This window comes from Falco peregrinus, chromosome Z (genome assembly GCF_023634155.1).
Source record: "Falco peregrinus isolate bFalPer1 chromosome Z, bFalPer1.pri, whole genome shotgun sequence".
In the NCBI taxonomy this organism is placed as follows: Eukaryota; Metazoa; Chordata; class Aves; order Falconiformes; family Falconidae; genus Falco; species Falco peregrinus.
The window spans coordinates 62504071-62520791 of record NC_073739.1 but is presented as its reverse complement, the minus strand read 5'-3'; the positions used below and the strand labels follow the sequence as shown (position 1 = coordinate 62520791).

Genomic DNA, 16721 nt, shown 5'->3' with positions numbered 1-16721 from the left:
GGTCTGCTACGGAGCTGGCTGGAACCGTCTGGAACCAGCTGAAACCAGCTGGAGCCAGCCATGTCCAGCACAGGGCAGCCCCTGACCTCCTGCCACAGCCGGCACCCTGCTGCTACCACCTACACCCAACACACTGTCTTGCCTAAAGTGGAGTGAGTTTAAATACAATTTCTTAATATTAGTGCTATTTTACTCAAGCCCAGGAAGCTTTACCAAGTGATTGTAATCAGTTTTGTTCTCTACTTGAATCGTTTGGATAGTCCTCTGGTAATTTATTTCTTGCCCATGGCTGAGTTCAGCCAGCCAGTAAAATTCACTTCTGAGGGAACAAGTCTAGAAAATTCTGGTCTTTGATTCTAATAATTTCAAGAAATACCTGCAAATACTGAATACACTTCTAAGTACATGCATAGCTTTTAAAAGCAGTGTGTGATAGTTGTTCCCCTGATAACATAAACTCAGGGGTGTGGAAGAATCACAGTATTTATTAATTAGTAATTAAAAATCCTTTTTAAAAGTAAGGTTACTTCATCTGTAGTCATTGTCTCATGTAGTGAGCTTTCAAAAGAATTTTGGAACTTCAACATAAAAAAAATAATAGAAGACCAGTAATATAAGTGATGCTGTATTTTTTCCTTTCCATATTGAAAATTACTGTAATTTGCAGGTTTATCAAGTAACTTCTGTGTAAGTCAGTGAGGTTTTCTTGTGTAGATAAGAAAAGTGTATTTCCTACTGTTGTGGCTCAATTGTTCTAGCATGGAAATATCTAAGTTGCCATCAACTTGGCAGTTAGAAATTTCTAAAATGTAAGTCACTGCCCTGTGCTTTTATTCCGCTTGTATTATCATATACCCAGATTGGCTCTATCAGCCTTGTCAGGGTAATTGGAGATTTACACTGGTCTAACTAAACAAAATCTGATTACATGTCTTCTGTTACTGAAAGTACTGTTGTAACGGCTTCAAAACAGCAATCTGTTTTAACAGAAACAACATTGCAACCATTTATGGGTCTACTAGAAGGAACTATCCCTGCTTTTCCTCTGGCTGGACTGGGATGTGATATAGCAGTTGTATCACGGTATTGCAGCACATTAGTAGAGAACAAAAACGAAAACCCACGTGAAGTGAAACTGGCAGCAGCTTGTTTGAAAGACATATTTAAAAAAAAAAAAAGATCTCAGCACATGAGAGGAATACAAATAAGAATGTTTTCTCAAGATCAGTTTAGAAGAAAATATTGTTGGATGACTTTTCTACTTACATTCCAAATGTATTGGCAAGTCTTTTGTTACCTTTAAAGATGAATGGTTAAGTGAATAAAGGTAAGCGATGTGTTTAAGATCAAAAGCAGAGGCAGGTTTGGTAGGCTATTGCACCTAAGCTATAATCAGAGTGGCCTCTTGCCTTCAGTGTCTATAAGGGGATTAAGTGTCTCATCTCTGCAGTATTTGTCACATTTTCATTCTAGCAGAAGAACCATAATGTCTGAGGTAGGTCTTGTTTCCAGATCATCTTTGTAGTTGCAATATATTTCTAAACTGCAGTGTGCTGATACTAGATTAAAAGACGATCAGCAGCATAGTATTTGTGGACAGTGATTTTCCACAGTTTATCAAGCCAATTTACATTCCTTTTTGTGGGAAGTACATATATGGGGCATAAGGCAGAATCTGATGAACTCATTTTCACTTTGGATTTGCCAAACCTTTATTTTCCTGTAGCTATGTCTAGGCAGTTCTTTCAGCTCATAACATTTTAGAACTATTGATATTGTTCATAAAAATCATACTTTTCATTAGTTAAGCATAGAATTTGTCAAAAAAAAATATGTTACAAAATGGTGTATCAAACCCTTCATATAAACTAGCTACTTTTTTAGCCAGAGCTAATAACGTCAGTATGTATTTTTAAATATTGTTGATAGTAAAAGTAAAATGCAGCTCTGTTGTAAATGTGTGACTAACATTTTTAAGTTAAATTCAGAATTAGACTATAATCTTTGTTCAGTTTTAGTAGTCTTTAAGTTTCACTAATTCCAGTGAATACTGGATACCTGTGGGAATTCAGGAAAACCTGAAGGTGTTTTTCAGTTGTAACCAACATTTTGGCAGTACAATAAAGTAATGTCAACTATATTGGAAAAAAATTAAAAAATTGAATGGATTTTTCACTCTACCTTTTCTTGTTAGGGAGGGGCATTTAAATCTTGGGGTTTGTGTATTTTAAAATTACTCTCCAAAGAGCTGCATTCACCTTTCTTATATACTCTATATACACTCTATATCCTGGATACTATATGGTTGGTATAAGAGCTCCCTCTCTAGGTTTTATTTTAAATATCAGCTTAGGAAAATACAAAGGAAAGTAAAATCCACCCCTTGTCAGTGCTTCATAAACATATTCAGTTGTACATGACCTGATTTTAAAAAGCAGGTTTTTATGGGAAAAAACCCATAACCATTCAATTTTATAAGTATGAAAATGTAATGTTTTAGATTTAAGTTGTATTTACAAAAATCTGTACTTTTACTTTTCATAGCAGCCTGGTAAACTGCATAACTTAAGCTACTGTTATATAAAGGAATAAACCAGAATTTGCTCTTTTGTAACTACTTTTAATACATGTCGATATCAGAGCTCTGAAACTGTAGAAGTGTGGCTCACAGTAGCACAAGTTTCTTATCAACTGAGTAGTGTTGGTGTCTTTGAATAAGGACTTCTACCCTTTATGACACCCTGGTGGTATAGTGTCCATGTGACAACTACAGAAATTCCTAGTAAGGGAGGGACATGATATTTGAAAGTATTTAATATACAACCATCAGCATAATTTAGCAAAGACAGAAAGAAGGAAGATCAGAGCCAAATGATCTGCTAGTTTTCCCTAGGCATCAGCAAGTGTTTCTTGGTCAAGTAAGTAATAATACAGACCTCATGATAGGAAATGTCATTGTTAGTGTTAATAAGCTAACCATCTGACTTTCTTTCATACAGTTATTATTATTAATAACAAAACAAAAAAATCTCTGTATGATGTAAACACATTCTCATAGTTCTATTTGAAAATCAAAGACTAGTTTTTTCTAGTGAAGATCAGGCAGGAGAGACATGTGACAGTTATTATGCAATATGCCAGCTTGTATGGACCTATAAATTTTACCCTGCATGCAGAATACTTGCATAAGCACATGTACACCCATCTCACCATTCCCCCTTCCTCATGTATAGGAACACATGTGTCTTGCCACTTCACTGGCAAATCAAGAGGCTTACTCAGAAGCATAGAATTCCATAAATTCTATCTTTCGTCGCTTCCTATATGAGCCATTCATTGCATTCATTTTGTGAAAGGCAGCAATGCTCCCCTGTCAGATGAAGTATCCCCAAGAAGCCACAAACTGCATATTCAGATCCTCTAAGGTTTACCAGAACTTCTTTATCTTACCTAAGTGGATAGAAAGAAGCAAGAAAATTTCTGCTCCATAATGGATGCAGGAAGCGAGTTCAGTTTATTTTCACAGCCTCGTGGCAGCTGTGCTCAGAAGCCAGAGATGAGGAGCTGGACTTTGGCTCATGGGCCAGTACTCAGTGCTGTGCTAGCTCCCATGTGGCCAGCTGCACATAAGCTGTTAGCTCTGTTGAGAACATGATTTAGCACAGTAGTTGTATGAGATTGTGTTATGTGAGATTCTCTTTAAGTGGTTTTCATATAGAAATCAGCTGGACTGACTAAAACAGAGGTAGCTGACTTTGGGGGGTAATAATACAAGTTTGCATTAACTTTTTTTTTTTGGTAAATAAATACAAATTGGGTATAAGCTATTTAATAAGAAACATACCATAATCAGCATTCTAGTCCCACTAGTCCCCTGTTCAGCATTGCTCGTGGCATGAGACTGAACGTATTGAAGTAAAAAATTACCGAGTGGAGGGGAATTGTTGACACTTGTAAGGGAAATTTTAAGACCACTACACAGAATGTACTTCAGGGATTATAGAAGTCTTTATGTTCATCGTCATCAGAGCATGTGTCTTTCAGAAATGAAAATGAGGCCTGTATGCATGCATAGAAGAACATTGTTCAGTTGCAAGCTAACGGAATTCTTGTGGTCATTACTGTAATTAAGCACTAATTAAACAGTTTGAGACAATCAGTGAGGGTAGTAGCCTGGAAATAATTCTTATTGTATAAACTGTGGATAATTAAAAATATTTTGCTTGGATAACACTGCTGTTACTCTGAATTTGCATACAAGAGAAGAATTTTGCTTGCAGTTCAATTACAGATGCTCCATATTCTTGAAAAAACAAGAATGGGTGGGAAAATACATCTATCATATGCTGCGATGGAGAGACAGGGCTGCTTGATGCAAGCAAATGTCGATTTATTGTACACAATCACGAGTTTATATATGTTTTCAGAAGCTGCGCGCTTTAAACAGATTGGTTCTTTAAGCTAGGCATTACATACTAGGCAATCCCCGATTGGCGGTTAACTACAAACAAAGGACACTTTAAGTAAGTGTTTACAGCCATTAATTAACAGCAAGGTGTTACCTCTCCTTGGCACCATCCATCCCCCACTCCCCTATCCTCTCTCGGCATGACTCACCCTGTTAATTGTTACCTATTCACACTCCGCGTCCTCCCAGGGTTCCTGACCTACGAGCTCGAGCACATTCCCCTCAGCTAACTGATTGCCACCCATGGTCCTGATTTCCAGGCCCCCTCCTGCAATCATAGACATTTCTAGTTCTTATTCTCATGATATTCATTAATATAGCCTACAAGAAAAATAAATCAGATTTACAGCAGCAAAAAAACCTTAATTAAAATACCTATTACTGTGCTTTCCAATTACTTTTCCAGCTCATTTGTGAATAGGAAGTCACTGATAAATTTTAATTGGCTTATGAGCCAATCATCTTGTGTATAATATCTGCTTTCTTAGTCTGCACAATTAAAAATGTGGTCAATAAGACCAAAGACATTTTAAAGAAAGGTTTTCACCATTTTTGCTTCTTAGAAATCAGATAGCTGTATGAGGACAATACCATTTTCTTGCAGCTGTGTGCAGACCCTCAGTCTTTTTGCCAGTGACATCCAGAAGGGAAGAAGTAGATTCAACATCGTAAACAAAGTTCATGTAATGGCCATGACTTCTAAAAAAATCAAAGTATTTCTAACACTTGAAACGATGCAGAGAAAAATAGGACAACCATAATCCAGTGTTATCTGATTGTGATACAAGGAAATTATATTTCCATGATACATGTCCTTTTAGTGATAGACTTGTGGTTAGAGAATCCTAGCTTTCAGAGGAGTTTCACAGATTCAGCTTTACTTGCATGAAAGAGTGGAGTAGATCTGTATCTCCCTATCAGAAAGAGGTCTCATCACTGAGCAGAAAAAGGTTATCATTACCATCTGTGGTGGCTTTATTTCCACTTAGTGTGTGAACATTGATGGGGCAATGCCCTGCAGGTGGAATAGGCAAATCAGTGATTCATTTATCCATTGCTAGTAGTTCATCTGCAGGAAAGAGGAAATCCTGCTCAGAAAGAAAAGTTTAGGCAGCTAGGAAATATGCAGAAACTGAGTGTGCTTGGTTGTATATTGGTGGGACCTCAAGACTTGGGTATTACATGAAATAAACAGTAAGTCTGAAGAGCTATATTTTGGGCCTGGGTGCTAAATGTGGAAAGTGGAAATGGAAAGAAAGAAAAAAAAAAAAAAAAGAAAGAAAAAAAATGGAAAGAAAGAAAAATTTTAAAAATGGAATTCTGCACTTCTAAATCTTTTAGTAATCCTTCTGTTGGTAAGGATAAAGATGACTGTTATGTGTGCTCATTGGGAAATAAGCTGCAACAGTAAGTGATGCAGACAATGGAGGGAAATTAAAGCTGTTACCTCCATCTACTGCTTTAATTCCATGGTGCTGAACTTGAGAACAGTGTTAAATGCACATGTAAGAATACATGACACTAAAAAATATTAAAAAATCTTACCTGTAAGCTAAAAGGTAGGACAAATCAGGATAGTAAAAGCCACCAAGAGGCCATGTATTATTTAAATATGTATCGCATGGTTCTTAGATTTAGCTACCAGAGAAATAAAACTGGGTATATAAGACCGAAAGTTCAGAAAGTTAAAATACTATTCCAGAGGAAGAAAACCTTATATACTGTACTTTTGCTGTAATTGGCTAGTTGCTTGTTTATGCTGTGTTTGGTCAGATGTATTCTGTAAGGTTACATTAATTCCTGAAACTGCCTTTTACATCAGAATCCTGTTCTGCTCTAGATTCATCCAGTTTTGTAGTAACTCTTTTACCAAAAATGTTGAAATCATTAGGAGCAGTACATGCAAAACAAAGGACTAGATCTGGCCTTGAAAATGCTGGTACAATTTAGAAATAACAGTCTGCTGCTGAAAAATTGCTCCTGATTTATACTAAACCAAATTTATATCTAAGCATTATGTGTTTCATCTGCTTTGGTTAACACCAATATGATTACATTAAAGCCCCTTCTTGCCATCTGCCAATTTGAAAATAAATGCTATTAAATTTATGGCTATTGTTTATAACAGTCCATTTCTAATCAGCAAAGTGATGACAGATTGAGTTCATACAGCAAATAGGTAGGTTACAAATGAAAGAAACAGCACACGCAACTGCAGAGAAAGTTAAGATTTAACTCTTGTGAAACCAGGACTAGATACTGTGTATCAATGCAAGATAAAAAGTACTAGATACTTGATGCAAGGTAAAAAAGTGTAAAACATTGTAATAAATAGAGCTTCTAAGTGTCTTGAGGAATTTGCAGGTAAGTACAGTCTTGAAAAAATTAAGTTCAGTTTATCCCAAAGCCATTTTGTTTGCATGTATGTGTGTTATAATGCTGTGTGTCTTCTAAGCATAATTTTCAGCATTTGAGAACTATAATTCTTTATTTTGTTACACTACTGCTTGTGCACTCACTAAAAAAATATGTATGTTATTCCTATCCTTTGAAAAGAATGTGAGATTTCAACATGGATCCATTTCTAGGAAATATGTGTTTTCATACGCAGCACAGGACTTGATTCTGAATAAACAAAATCTGTCAGGTATCTTAATTTTTCAGGAAAGTTATTCAGGGTCTTAAGGTTATTAAATGTTTTCAGAGTTGGAATCACTGAGGATAGGAATAGATATTATAGGAAGCAGCTGAAAAGACATCCTCGAGTGTGATTGCTGTTTGTTCTGCCACCATAGCTTTATTCTGTATTTATGACAAGATGCAGGAAATGGCATATCATGCATGGTATAATTTGTCAACAAAAAGAGACTTCACTTTAAAAGTAGAGATGTAGATGTGGCTTAAGAGAAGTGCACATATTATAGTCTGGCCAAAAGAAATAAAGCTGCTGGGGTGGGCAGGTGTGTGTTATTGCTCCTGAGGTAACATGGACCACAGCAATTGTAATTTGTACTCCAGTCAGTTTTGTAATGAATTAGCAGGTGGGACCAATCTTCCTTCGTTCCTTCTGATGTAAGTCTAGCATGATTTCTTTTCAATCTTCAGTCTTTTCCAACCTTGTCTTTTTTTTTTTTTTTTTTCTCCTTTTTTGACTTCATTTTTTCCTTGTTTAAACATTCTTGATTGTACGTCTTACCACTACTGTGGTTCTTAGCAGGTCTCATTGGCATGTACAAACACCAGTAGTCCTCCTTCATGTGCTGTGGAAGTGCTAGGGTTGCTTTTTCCTTTTAGGAAGGTTCTTCCCAATTCTGTGAAACCTTCATGGTCACATTTAGGTTCTGATGCCACTTGGGGGGACTCCTGTCCTTGAGGACCCTTGAGAGCCTTGGAAAACCACAGTTTCTTACTCACTGGGGGTAGATTATGGCAAGTCCTTGCATCAAATGTTCCTTAAGATTGCTCCTTTCTCCTACTCACCGAGTCAGATGCATCATGGCCTACCTTATACCGAACCTATTTTCTTACCCTGGGATATGACTAAGTCTAGTCTTGGTGTCACTGAAATTGGTGGCAGAAGATGCATGCTTTCTAGGCAATGTGTGGTCTCCTTCATTAGAAATAATGGTGAATCTCAAACAGAGGAATTAAAATGTTTAGCTATTCAGTATTCATTTGAACCGAACTTCAGTAGGACTGTATCAACACAAACTGATAGGATTTTCCTTAAAATTGAGTCTTTAAGCTTTGTTCTTAACAAAAGACCTGGACTTAACATTTTGACTGGACCCTGGATCTAGATGCAAATAATCACCTCTTACCTTAGGTCAGAAAGAACCTATTTTACTGGTTAAAGTAGACATTGTCTGCTGTAGGTCTCAAAGCCTTTGGCCTAGACTGGTGTTAAGGAATTATTTGACCATAGCAGCCCAATCTAGTGTTGCTGCACATAATTTGTCAGATAAATTGCTTTTGTTCCTGTGTGGAAATCCACAAGTCTACTTCTACTTCATATGCAGGAGGGTCTTTTGAAGCATCAGTTTAACCATAGGAAGGTCAATCACTGTAAAGAACGTTAGCAATCTTTTTATTGTGAAAGCTTCATTTATATTATTCATAGGCTAGAAATCTGAAAACATGCTGAAAATGTTTTTTCATTTCTTAGCAGTAATATTCAGAAGTACCATTAGATTCAGCTTATTTAGAAAAGCAGGTTCCTCTAGTTACAAAATATAGTTTTGAGGGTTATCTTACCATTTAACACCACTATGTAGCAAACCAATAACAAGAATGTCTGAGCATGTAATGGCTGAAATCCTAAATCTTCAGTCTTACCATATGCTTCCCTATTGACAGTACCTTTGGAAGAAGCATTGAAAACCTAATTCTCAGGTAAGACTGGGTAAATCCTTGGTTAGCACTTACAGAAACAGTTAAGTTTATGAAAAACATACTTCCAGTCCTATTCTTAACTACTTTTTTTTCTCCTTTACTGCAGCCCAGAAGATGGTGAAATTCATCCTGAAATCTGTAGACTATACATCCAGTTGCAGTGTTGCTTAGAAATGTACACAACAGAAATGCTGAAGTCCATATGTCTGCTAGGATCACTGCAGTTTCATCGGAAAGGTATTGAATTGCACAAATATACAGACACTCGTTTTAAAAAATTACAGTCTTTGGGGCAGGCACTGGTATGCATGAAAGACAAAGCACTGTGCTGGTTTTGGCTGCGATAGATTTACTTTTCTTCATAGTAGCTAGTATGGGGCTATGTTTTGTGTTTGTGCTGAAAACAGTGCTGATAATACGGAGATGTTTCTGTCACTGCTGATCAGTGCTTACACAGAGCCAGGGCCTTTTCTGCTTCTCCCACCACCCCACCAGCGAGCAGGCTGGGGGTGCACAAGAAGCTGGGAGGGGACACAGCCAGGACAGCTGACCCCAACTGACCACAGGGCTGTTCCATACCATATGATGTCATGCTCAGCATTTAAAGCTGGGAGAAGAAGGAAGGGAGGGACTTGGGAGTGATGGCATTTTTCTTCCCAAATAACTGTTACAGGTGATGGAGCCCGGCTTTCCTGGAGGTGGGTGAACCCCTGCCTGCCGATGGGGAATGGTGAATGAATTCCTTACTTCGCTTGCCCACGCAGCTTTTACTTTACTTGTTAAACTGTCTTTATCTCAACCCATGAGTTTTCCTACTTTTACCCTTCTGATTCTCTCCCTCATCCCAACCGGGGGGAAGTGACCAAGGAGCTGTGTGGGGCTTAGTTGCCAGCCACAGTTAAACCACAGCAAGCACCAAACTGTAAAATGAACTATACCACTGAAGCTTTTCAGCTACTGAAGAAAAGCTGTATTTCTGTTTCATTATCATCATTCTTACAGAGGTATATCATATCAGGTACATATCACTAATGTCCTGACAGTTTAGAAGTCTGAGATTTTTTTTAAAAGAGTGGTCCCAAACGTTTTAGTTGTCATTAGTCAGACTGGTGGGCAAACTATCTTAGTCATTTTATTAGAGGTATTTGTTGGGTATGATATTTGAGGGAAGGTGTTTTGTGGAGCAATATGGTATGGGTTTAGTACTAAATTGATCCCTTACTACCCAGCAATGCCAGCTTATAGCATAAGACAGATAAATACAGCTAAAATCAGCCCACCTTTATAAAACTAGATGCTAGATTCAGAACTAATATCTACCTCATAGAGTATTTTTACACACAAAGGAGATGTCCTTGCTTTAGTGAAAATGCATCTTTCTAATGATTATATATATGATTAGCCACCTACTGAAAGGAAGATGTAGAAATGCAGATAATTTACTAAATAGGGGCATTGTAACCTCTGTTACTCAGTGGTGGCATACACTGATTGGGACTATATCTGTGCTGATTCTAACTACTTTTTCCCCAGATAATATCTCAGCAGAATATACTAGTTAAAGACAAGACAAAGTTCTGTAGTGAACTGTGATGATGATTTTGTAATGAACCTTACGTACTTCCTGTCATGTTGAAAGATCCCATAATGTTTTTTTCACATCTAGCTATAGGATACAGCTAAAGCCACTGGTATTTTTGATATGAAGTTAAGAACTGGAGCTTTTTAACTGCTCAACTGAGCTTCTCAGTGATTTTCTCAAGTTGGAAAGAAATCTATAAAATAGGAAGAGACAGAAGTAACAGAGACATTGTATAACAAGGTCCCAATAGCTGCTAAAATTAATCATAATTTTTTATTGTGCTACATTTCCTAGCATTGGCTACAGTTGTCAAACCACTATCTGTAATTGCAGAAAAGAAAGTAGCCTGAAGTGACCTGAGTAACCCTGATATGTCTTCTTTCTCCTTTTTACCTCTGGATGGAGACTGCATTAATAACTTAAACTAAACACCAACTATATGTCTAAACTTGAATAAGATGAATTACAGCATTACACTATGGGCCAGCTTAGTTCCTATCTGACAGTACTTTTGAAATACACTGGTTCATCATCTTACCATAGAAGAAGTCATAGTAGCTGTTCTGCCATTGCTAAATAGAGTAATTTTTGGCCTATATCCAAAAATTATATAGAGACTTGGCTCCAAGTTTTTCTGACATTCTTTGAAAAAAAACCATAATAGGCAAAAATTCTATAATCACAGGATTCAAATATTTTTAATTTTGGAACTGAACCAATAGAACATTGCTCTTGTATATTAAATACTTGGTATTTACAACACCTAGAAGTATTGTAAAAGCATCATGCAACAAGGGAAATTCCAGTTATGTGTTAAATATTTTTTCACATTGAAGGTAGTCATATACTAGAATAGGCACCCAAAGAGGCTGTGTAATCTCCATCCTTGGAGATACTGGTAACACTAAGAGCCTTGAGCAATCTGATGCAAGTTGGCCATGCTATCACTAGGGTATTAGACTAGGTGACCTTGAAACGTAGTTATTCTGTGTTCTGCCAAAACATATTATTTTCCAAGGAGTAGAATGAACCCATACCTTTCTTTAATTCCTTTACTTAGGGCAAATGGAACTGCAGTGTAGGCAAAATGCAGAAATTTATCTCTAGGAATGAAAGGAATGATAATTTCACCATTATAAAATATATGGTGTTGCTGTTCATATATAGCTTTTTTATTTTTTCACCTGTCTAGTTTTTCACCAAGTGACCATATTAAAAAAATATTCTTTTCCTTGTGTATGAAGAGTACTACCCTTAGAAAATTTGCTTAATTCATAAATTATTGTGTATGATGTCCTTCCTGTGTCTTAAAGCTCATTTTTGAAGGTATTTTCCATTTGGATGTAATATTTTCCATTTTCTAATCCTCTTACCTGTTGGGTAAGTGGTTTGTTAGTTTTTTAAATCTTCCATGAGATTTCACCTATTTATGTTTTCACTTGGGAGCCAGCAGAGATTCAGGTAGAATGACATGCAGGCTGTTCTCAGCAACTTGCAGCTAATAGATAGTAACGTGGATACTGGTATCTTGACCAGACGTATTGAACCATACTATAGAACTGATAAAGTTAAGGCAGTGGACTGATGCTGATGCTCTTTTCCCGAGAGAAACTCAGCCAGTGCTCCCTGAAATGCTACACGATGATCTGAAGGGCTGGGCTTTGAATATTTTCACTTTCACATCACTGATCTTCTCATATTTTCTTATCTTTCTGTTCTACTGAACAAACATTCCTATATATACTGTATAGTATATATCAAGCTTCCTGTACAGAAAGGCCTTGCACATTTACAGTGGTTTAGATTAATTTACTGCTGTCATACAACCTCTGCTAGAAAAGTCTGATAGTTTTATTTCTTTGAGATATAACAGTCATAGCGGGGCCAAAAGCCATTAATATTTCCAGCTGTGTTATGCAGTAAGTAAACAGAGGTAAGTGCTCTCTAATAAATTTTTTCTAAGACACATACACCACAAAAACCCAATGCTGAAAATATGTTATGATTGCAAAGTTCAACATTCAGAAAGTTTGCAGAGAACACAGTGAAATGTGCTCAAGTAGCTTTAATTCAAGCTTTTTGTAGTTACCAAGACTTTTGTTACCTAATCATGTATTTTATTACTTTTTCCACAATCCCAAGAGTCTAGCTAACTAACTTGGCTAACTAATTTGGCAACATTTACTTGTGCATACATCTTTCTTTTATCCTAATTGTTCAGTGTCATGTATTTATTGCACACAGTTCTGTGCTAAAGGCAAAATCCTTCTCTTCCTCAGACCTTTCTCAGTAACTCATACACTGATGGGAGTGTCTTCAGAACAGCCTTGAGTAGTGAGGTAGTAGCAATTTTTCCCATTGTAAGGAAGGAACAAAGAGAGATTAGGATTGCTAATTTAGAATCTGAGATTGCAGTGCACTTTATGCAGTGCTGTGTGTTCATAGAATAATTTTTCAGTAGCAGCTGAGCACGAAGAGTCTCTGGGTTGAGCAACCAGACAATTAGAAATACTTTGTCAGTAACTATTTTGAGGTTCTGAGTTTAAACAACTTGGATAGGATCCCATGAGAACTTTGGGTACATATAGAGTCCATTTTTCAGAGTAGCACTCTGAGAAACTCTCCTGTCTCTTCCTGCAGTCCCTAATATGATGGTTTTAAGGATCTTGCTGTCCCTTTTGACATAGCAAATACCTGCTGGAGATAACTACAGCAAAGACCTATTGGGGGGTGGGGAGTGGCAGATACGGGAAATGGTAGCTCATGTCCCAGCTCTTCCAGACAATCTTCTGAAACTTCTCACTGCATTTGTTCACCTAGTTTTCTTCTGCATCATTATCACACTCTGGCAGAACTTCACTAAACAGAATCATCTTAGACTTTGTCAAGCAACAGATGGGCCTGCAGCTTCTTTCATAATTTTGGTTTTGCTTTTATTTGTTCCCCTGCATCATTTGAATTACATAGCTTTGTGCCTTGGGGAGCACTGTCACAGTTCTTAAACCTAGTAATACTTACTAAAATTTGAATTAAGAGTTTCATGGAAAGTAAGATACTCCGAAGGAGCTTAGGTACCCCTCTGAAGTGTTTACAAAATTCAGCTCCAATTCCTTTAAATGTTATATGTCTACTTTATTGCCATTGCATGTTCCCAACATTGACTATTCTTTGGATTAAATAATCAAAATGTGGCTTAGCTAGCAAAGTCTTAGAGGAAGTAGTTGGCATAATTTCTGTCCATGGAAGCTGCTGAATGTGATTATGCTTTTTCCAGATTAATACAGAGGTTGTCAAGGTCCCACACTGAGAAAACTTAGAACTACCTCAGAGTTCTTAAGTACACTTCAGCATACATTGCTGTATTCAGCCACAAATATTTTGGGGTCAAAGGTTTTCACTGATACCTTATAAAGAACTTCATTGCATTTTTAGTATGTAAACATAACAGATAAAAGAGCTTTGCGGATTCGTGTTTCCACAATAATGACATATTCCTTTCATTGTTAGAAACTGTAAAATATTATTATTATAATTGGATCATTATGGCATGTCACTGTGAAAGTGTACATTATGGAAATCTAATGTCTATAAATGTTTATATAGAAACTATTCATTTCTTAGGATGCTCTACAGATACAATTGACTTGTTTGGTTATATCAATACATATATTAGAAAATGTCTTAAAAAACCCTAAACTGGAGATTGCCATCATTCTATTAGCTAGCTATGCACAAGGCACTCGTTGTAGTAGTTAAGGGAATAAGCCCATATAACAAATCAAAGGCAAGAGGGGACAGTTAAAATTAGCTGGAGGTGTTTTCCAGAGCTGAAAACATGCTGTAAAATTAGTTAAAGCTACCTTGTCAGAGAAGGACAAGGTTTGAAACTGGTTGTCATTTAGGCTGAGTTTGAACAAAATAAGTCACTGCTCACCTGTAGTTATAAGAATATCATTATTATGGTCCAGAATCAGTTCAACCTGTTATATTGTTTGTAACTTGCTGAAAAAAAACGTACACACATGGAGAGGTAATTCCTGCTGCCAGTTATTTGCACATAGCTCTAGTCATTTTAGTAGAATTTGAATATCTATGGGAAAAAATGAGTCCAGGATACATTAGATTCCGAGAATGTTACAGTTTCTTGGCCTCAGAGTGTTTTCTTTTTTTCCTGTGTGTTTTTTCTTAATGTTTATACTTTAATAATTTCTCAGAACAAGATGCAAAATACTTTAACACTTATAACCTATATATTGTTTATTCTTACCATAAGCCTATTTGGAAGCCTTGAAGAAAAAATCACAGTTCCGTTACTGTAATTGTGATGTGTGGTCCCCATGTGACTTAAATAAATGTAGCTGAGGGCAGAATCATACCAGCTGAATACTTAAGTAAGAAAGGGAAGAATTGAGTCTTATGGGAAAATCATTAGGCTTTTGTGATGTAAATTCAGACTGAACTCATTCCTGCATTGTTGGCACATCAGAATGATACCAAATCACAGATAACAGTGTATCATGTGCCATATGAGAGGTTCAGAGCATAACTGCTGTTTTTCCAATATGTTTTGCGATAACATGTATTTCCCTAAAATAGTGTGTAAGAGCCTGTGATAGCTTATATTGGAGATTACAAAAATAGACCCTACGTTCAATAAAGGGATTTTTGTTTTATTTGACTTTGTTTAAATTACATGCTATTCAGAATTTTGAAGCAGAAAGGCAGGATTGTTTAATGGATGTACTACAATCTCAATTCTATTTAAAGACTGGAAGATGTGTGTAATCACTTACACATATTACACAAGAGGGATAAGATATGGGAGAGAAGAGAAGCACACAGGTGTGGAGAAACAAGCATTCAAAAAATCCAGAGAACCACCCATTGTCATGTGGACACCGTGAAGAGGCCAAACTAAATAGAACAAAAAACAGGCATGGAAGGAGGAAAACAATTTATATCACAGAGTTGTTGCTCCTGTTGCATTTTCCTTAATAATATTTCCAGTGAGACAGTCTATGAGTTCTGAAGGTCCCAAGCATAAGTCAGGAATGTTGATCAGGCTGTTAGCCGTATTTGCCACATCTCTTTTTTACTTTCTGCACAATTCTTTCCTACTCCCCTTCTTATGTTCTCCTTTTCATTTACCTTAGCTGTGATCTATAGCTTGTGCATTTATCCTTAATTGCCAAGTTAGAATTCTGATGCAAATGCTGCCTTCTTTTTGAGAGAGGGCTTCTCTCAGCTTTGTTAAATTCTGTTACTCCCCTCAAAGATGTTTTCAATTCATCTGCAGTGAAATCTGACTAGCTCTGAGGCACCTATAATAGATGGTTTTTTCATTGTGTTTCTCTGCGAAGTAGGTGATTACTAAAAGTAGGCGCATAAAGTAGCACAACTGAAGCAAACACAGAGCCACAGAAACGGTAAGGAGCACAACAGGTGAGACACAAAAAGCGTAGTGGTCACAGATGATGTATGTAACCTTACTGAACTGACAATTTTCTGCCCTTATATTTATCCTCACTCAAGCTTGATCTTCAGCATTATTTAATTAAATTAATTTCATACCAAAGGCATTTTCTGCTCCTTTAAATAAAAAATATATGATGAATTTATAGCATATAGCATAGGCTAGAAGACAGTACTCTGTCTAGTCAACTGGCAAGAACAGCAAGTGTATGTGGATACTTCGGACAACACTGCATGCATGATCAAACTCCAACTGAAATTAATGAAAGTCTGTTGAGTAAGTTGAAAGTAAATTTTAGGGTTCATATCCCTACTTTAAGAATGTGTGATACAAAAGCTACCCTTACTGCCACTACAAGGATGAGGGGATTAAAAAGCTTGTTTCCCTACATGCTATACCATGTAGAAATGTTAAGTCTGAGTCATATACATTATTCAGGCAAAGCCTTTATGACTAGTTGATTCTTTAACAGTTTTCGAGTGATTGAGCAGATGCTCTGAAATTCAAGAAAGGCTTCATGAATTGTTCATATACAACAGAATTACTGGTAAAGAACTCTTCAGTTGAAATCTGCACCATTCATTCTGCTAAATCTGCAAGACCTTGCCTTTGTGCTAACAAAAAGAACATTAAGCCTCAGTGCTTCTGCTTTCAAGTTGCAAAAAAGAACCTTTACTGTTATTTCATCTAGCATTTTTATTGTTTCCATTGAAACACCTTTCACATCCCTGAAGGATGCATCTATAGACAGGGTTGTTCTTGACAGCATGTCACCGAAGGTCAGGTCAGAGTTCCAACATAACAGT

At 36.7% G+C, this 16721-nt stretch overlaps 1 protein-coding gene across 1 annotated transcript in view; it reads left to right on the top strand.

The window, feature by feature from the left end:
- Positions 1 to 16721, top strand: part of RGS7BP (regulator of G protein signaling 7 binding protein) — a 45358-nt gene that overhangs the window by 20304 nt on the left and 8333 nt on the right. Inside the window, exon 3 of the mRNA XM_027791257.2 lies at positions 8967 to 9097. Coding sequence (XP_027647058.2) covers positions 8967 to 9097 — 131 coding nt within the window. The remainder of the gene's footprint in view (positions 1 to 8966; positions 9098 to 16721) is intronic.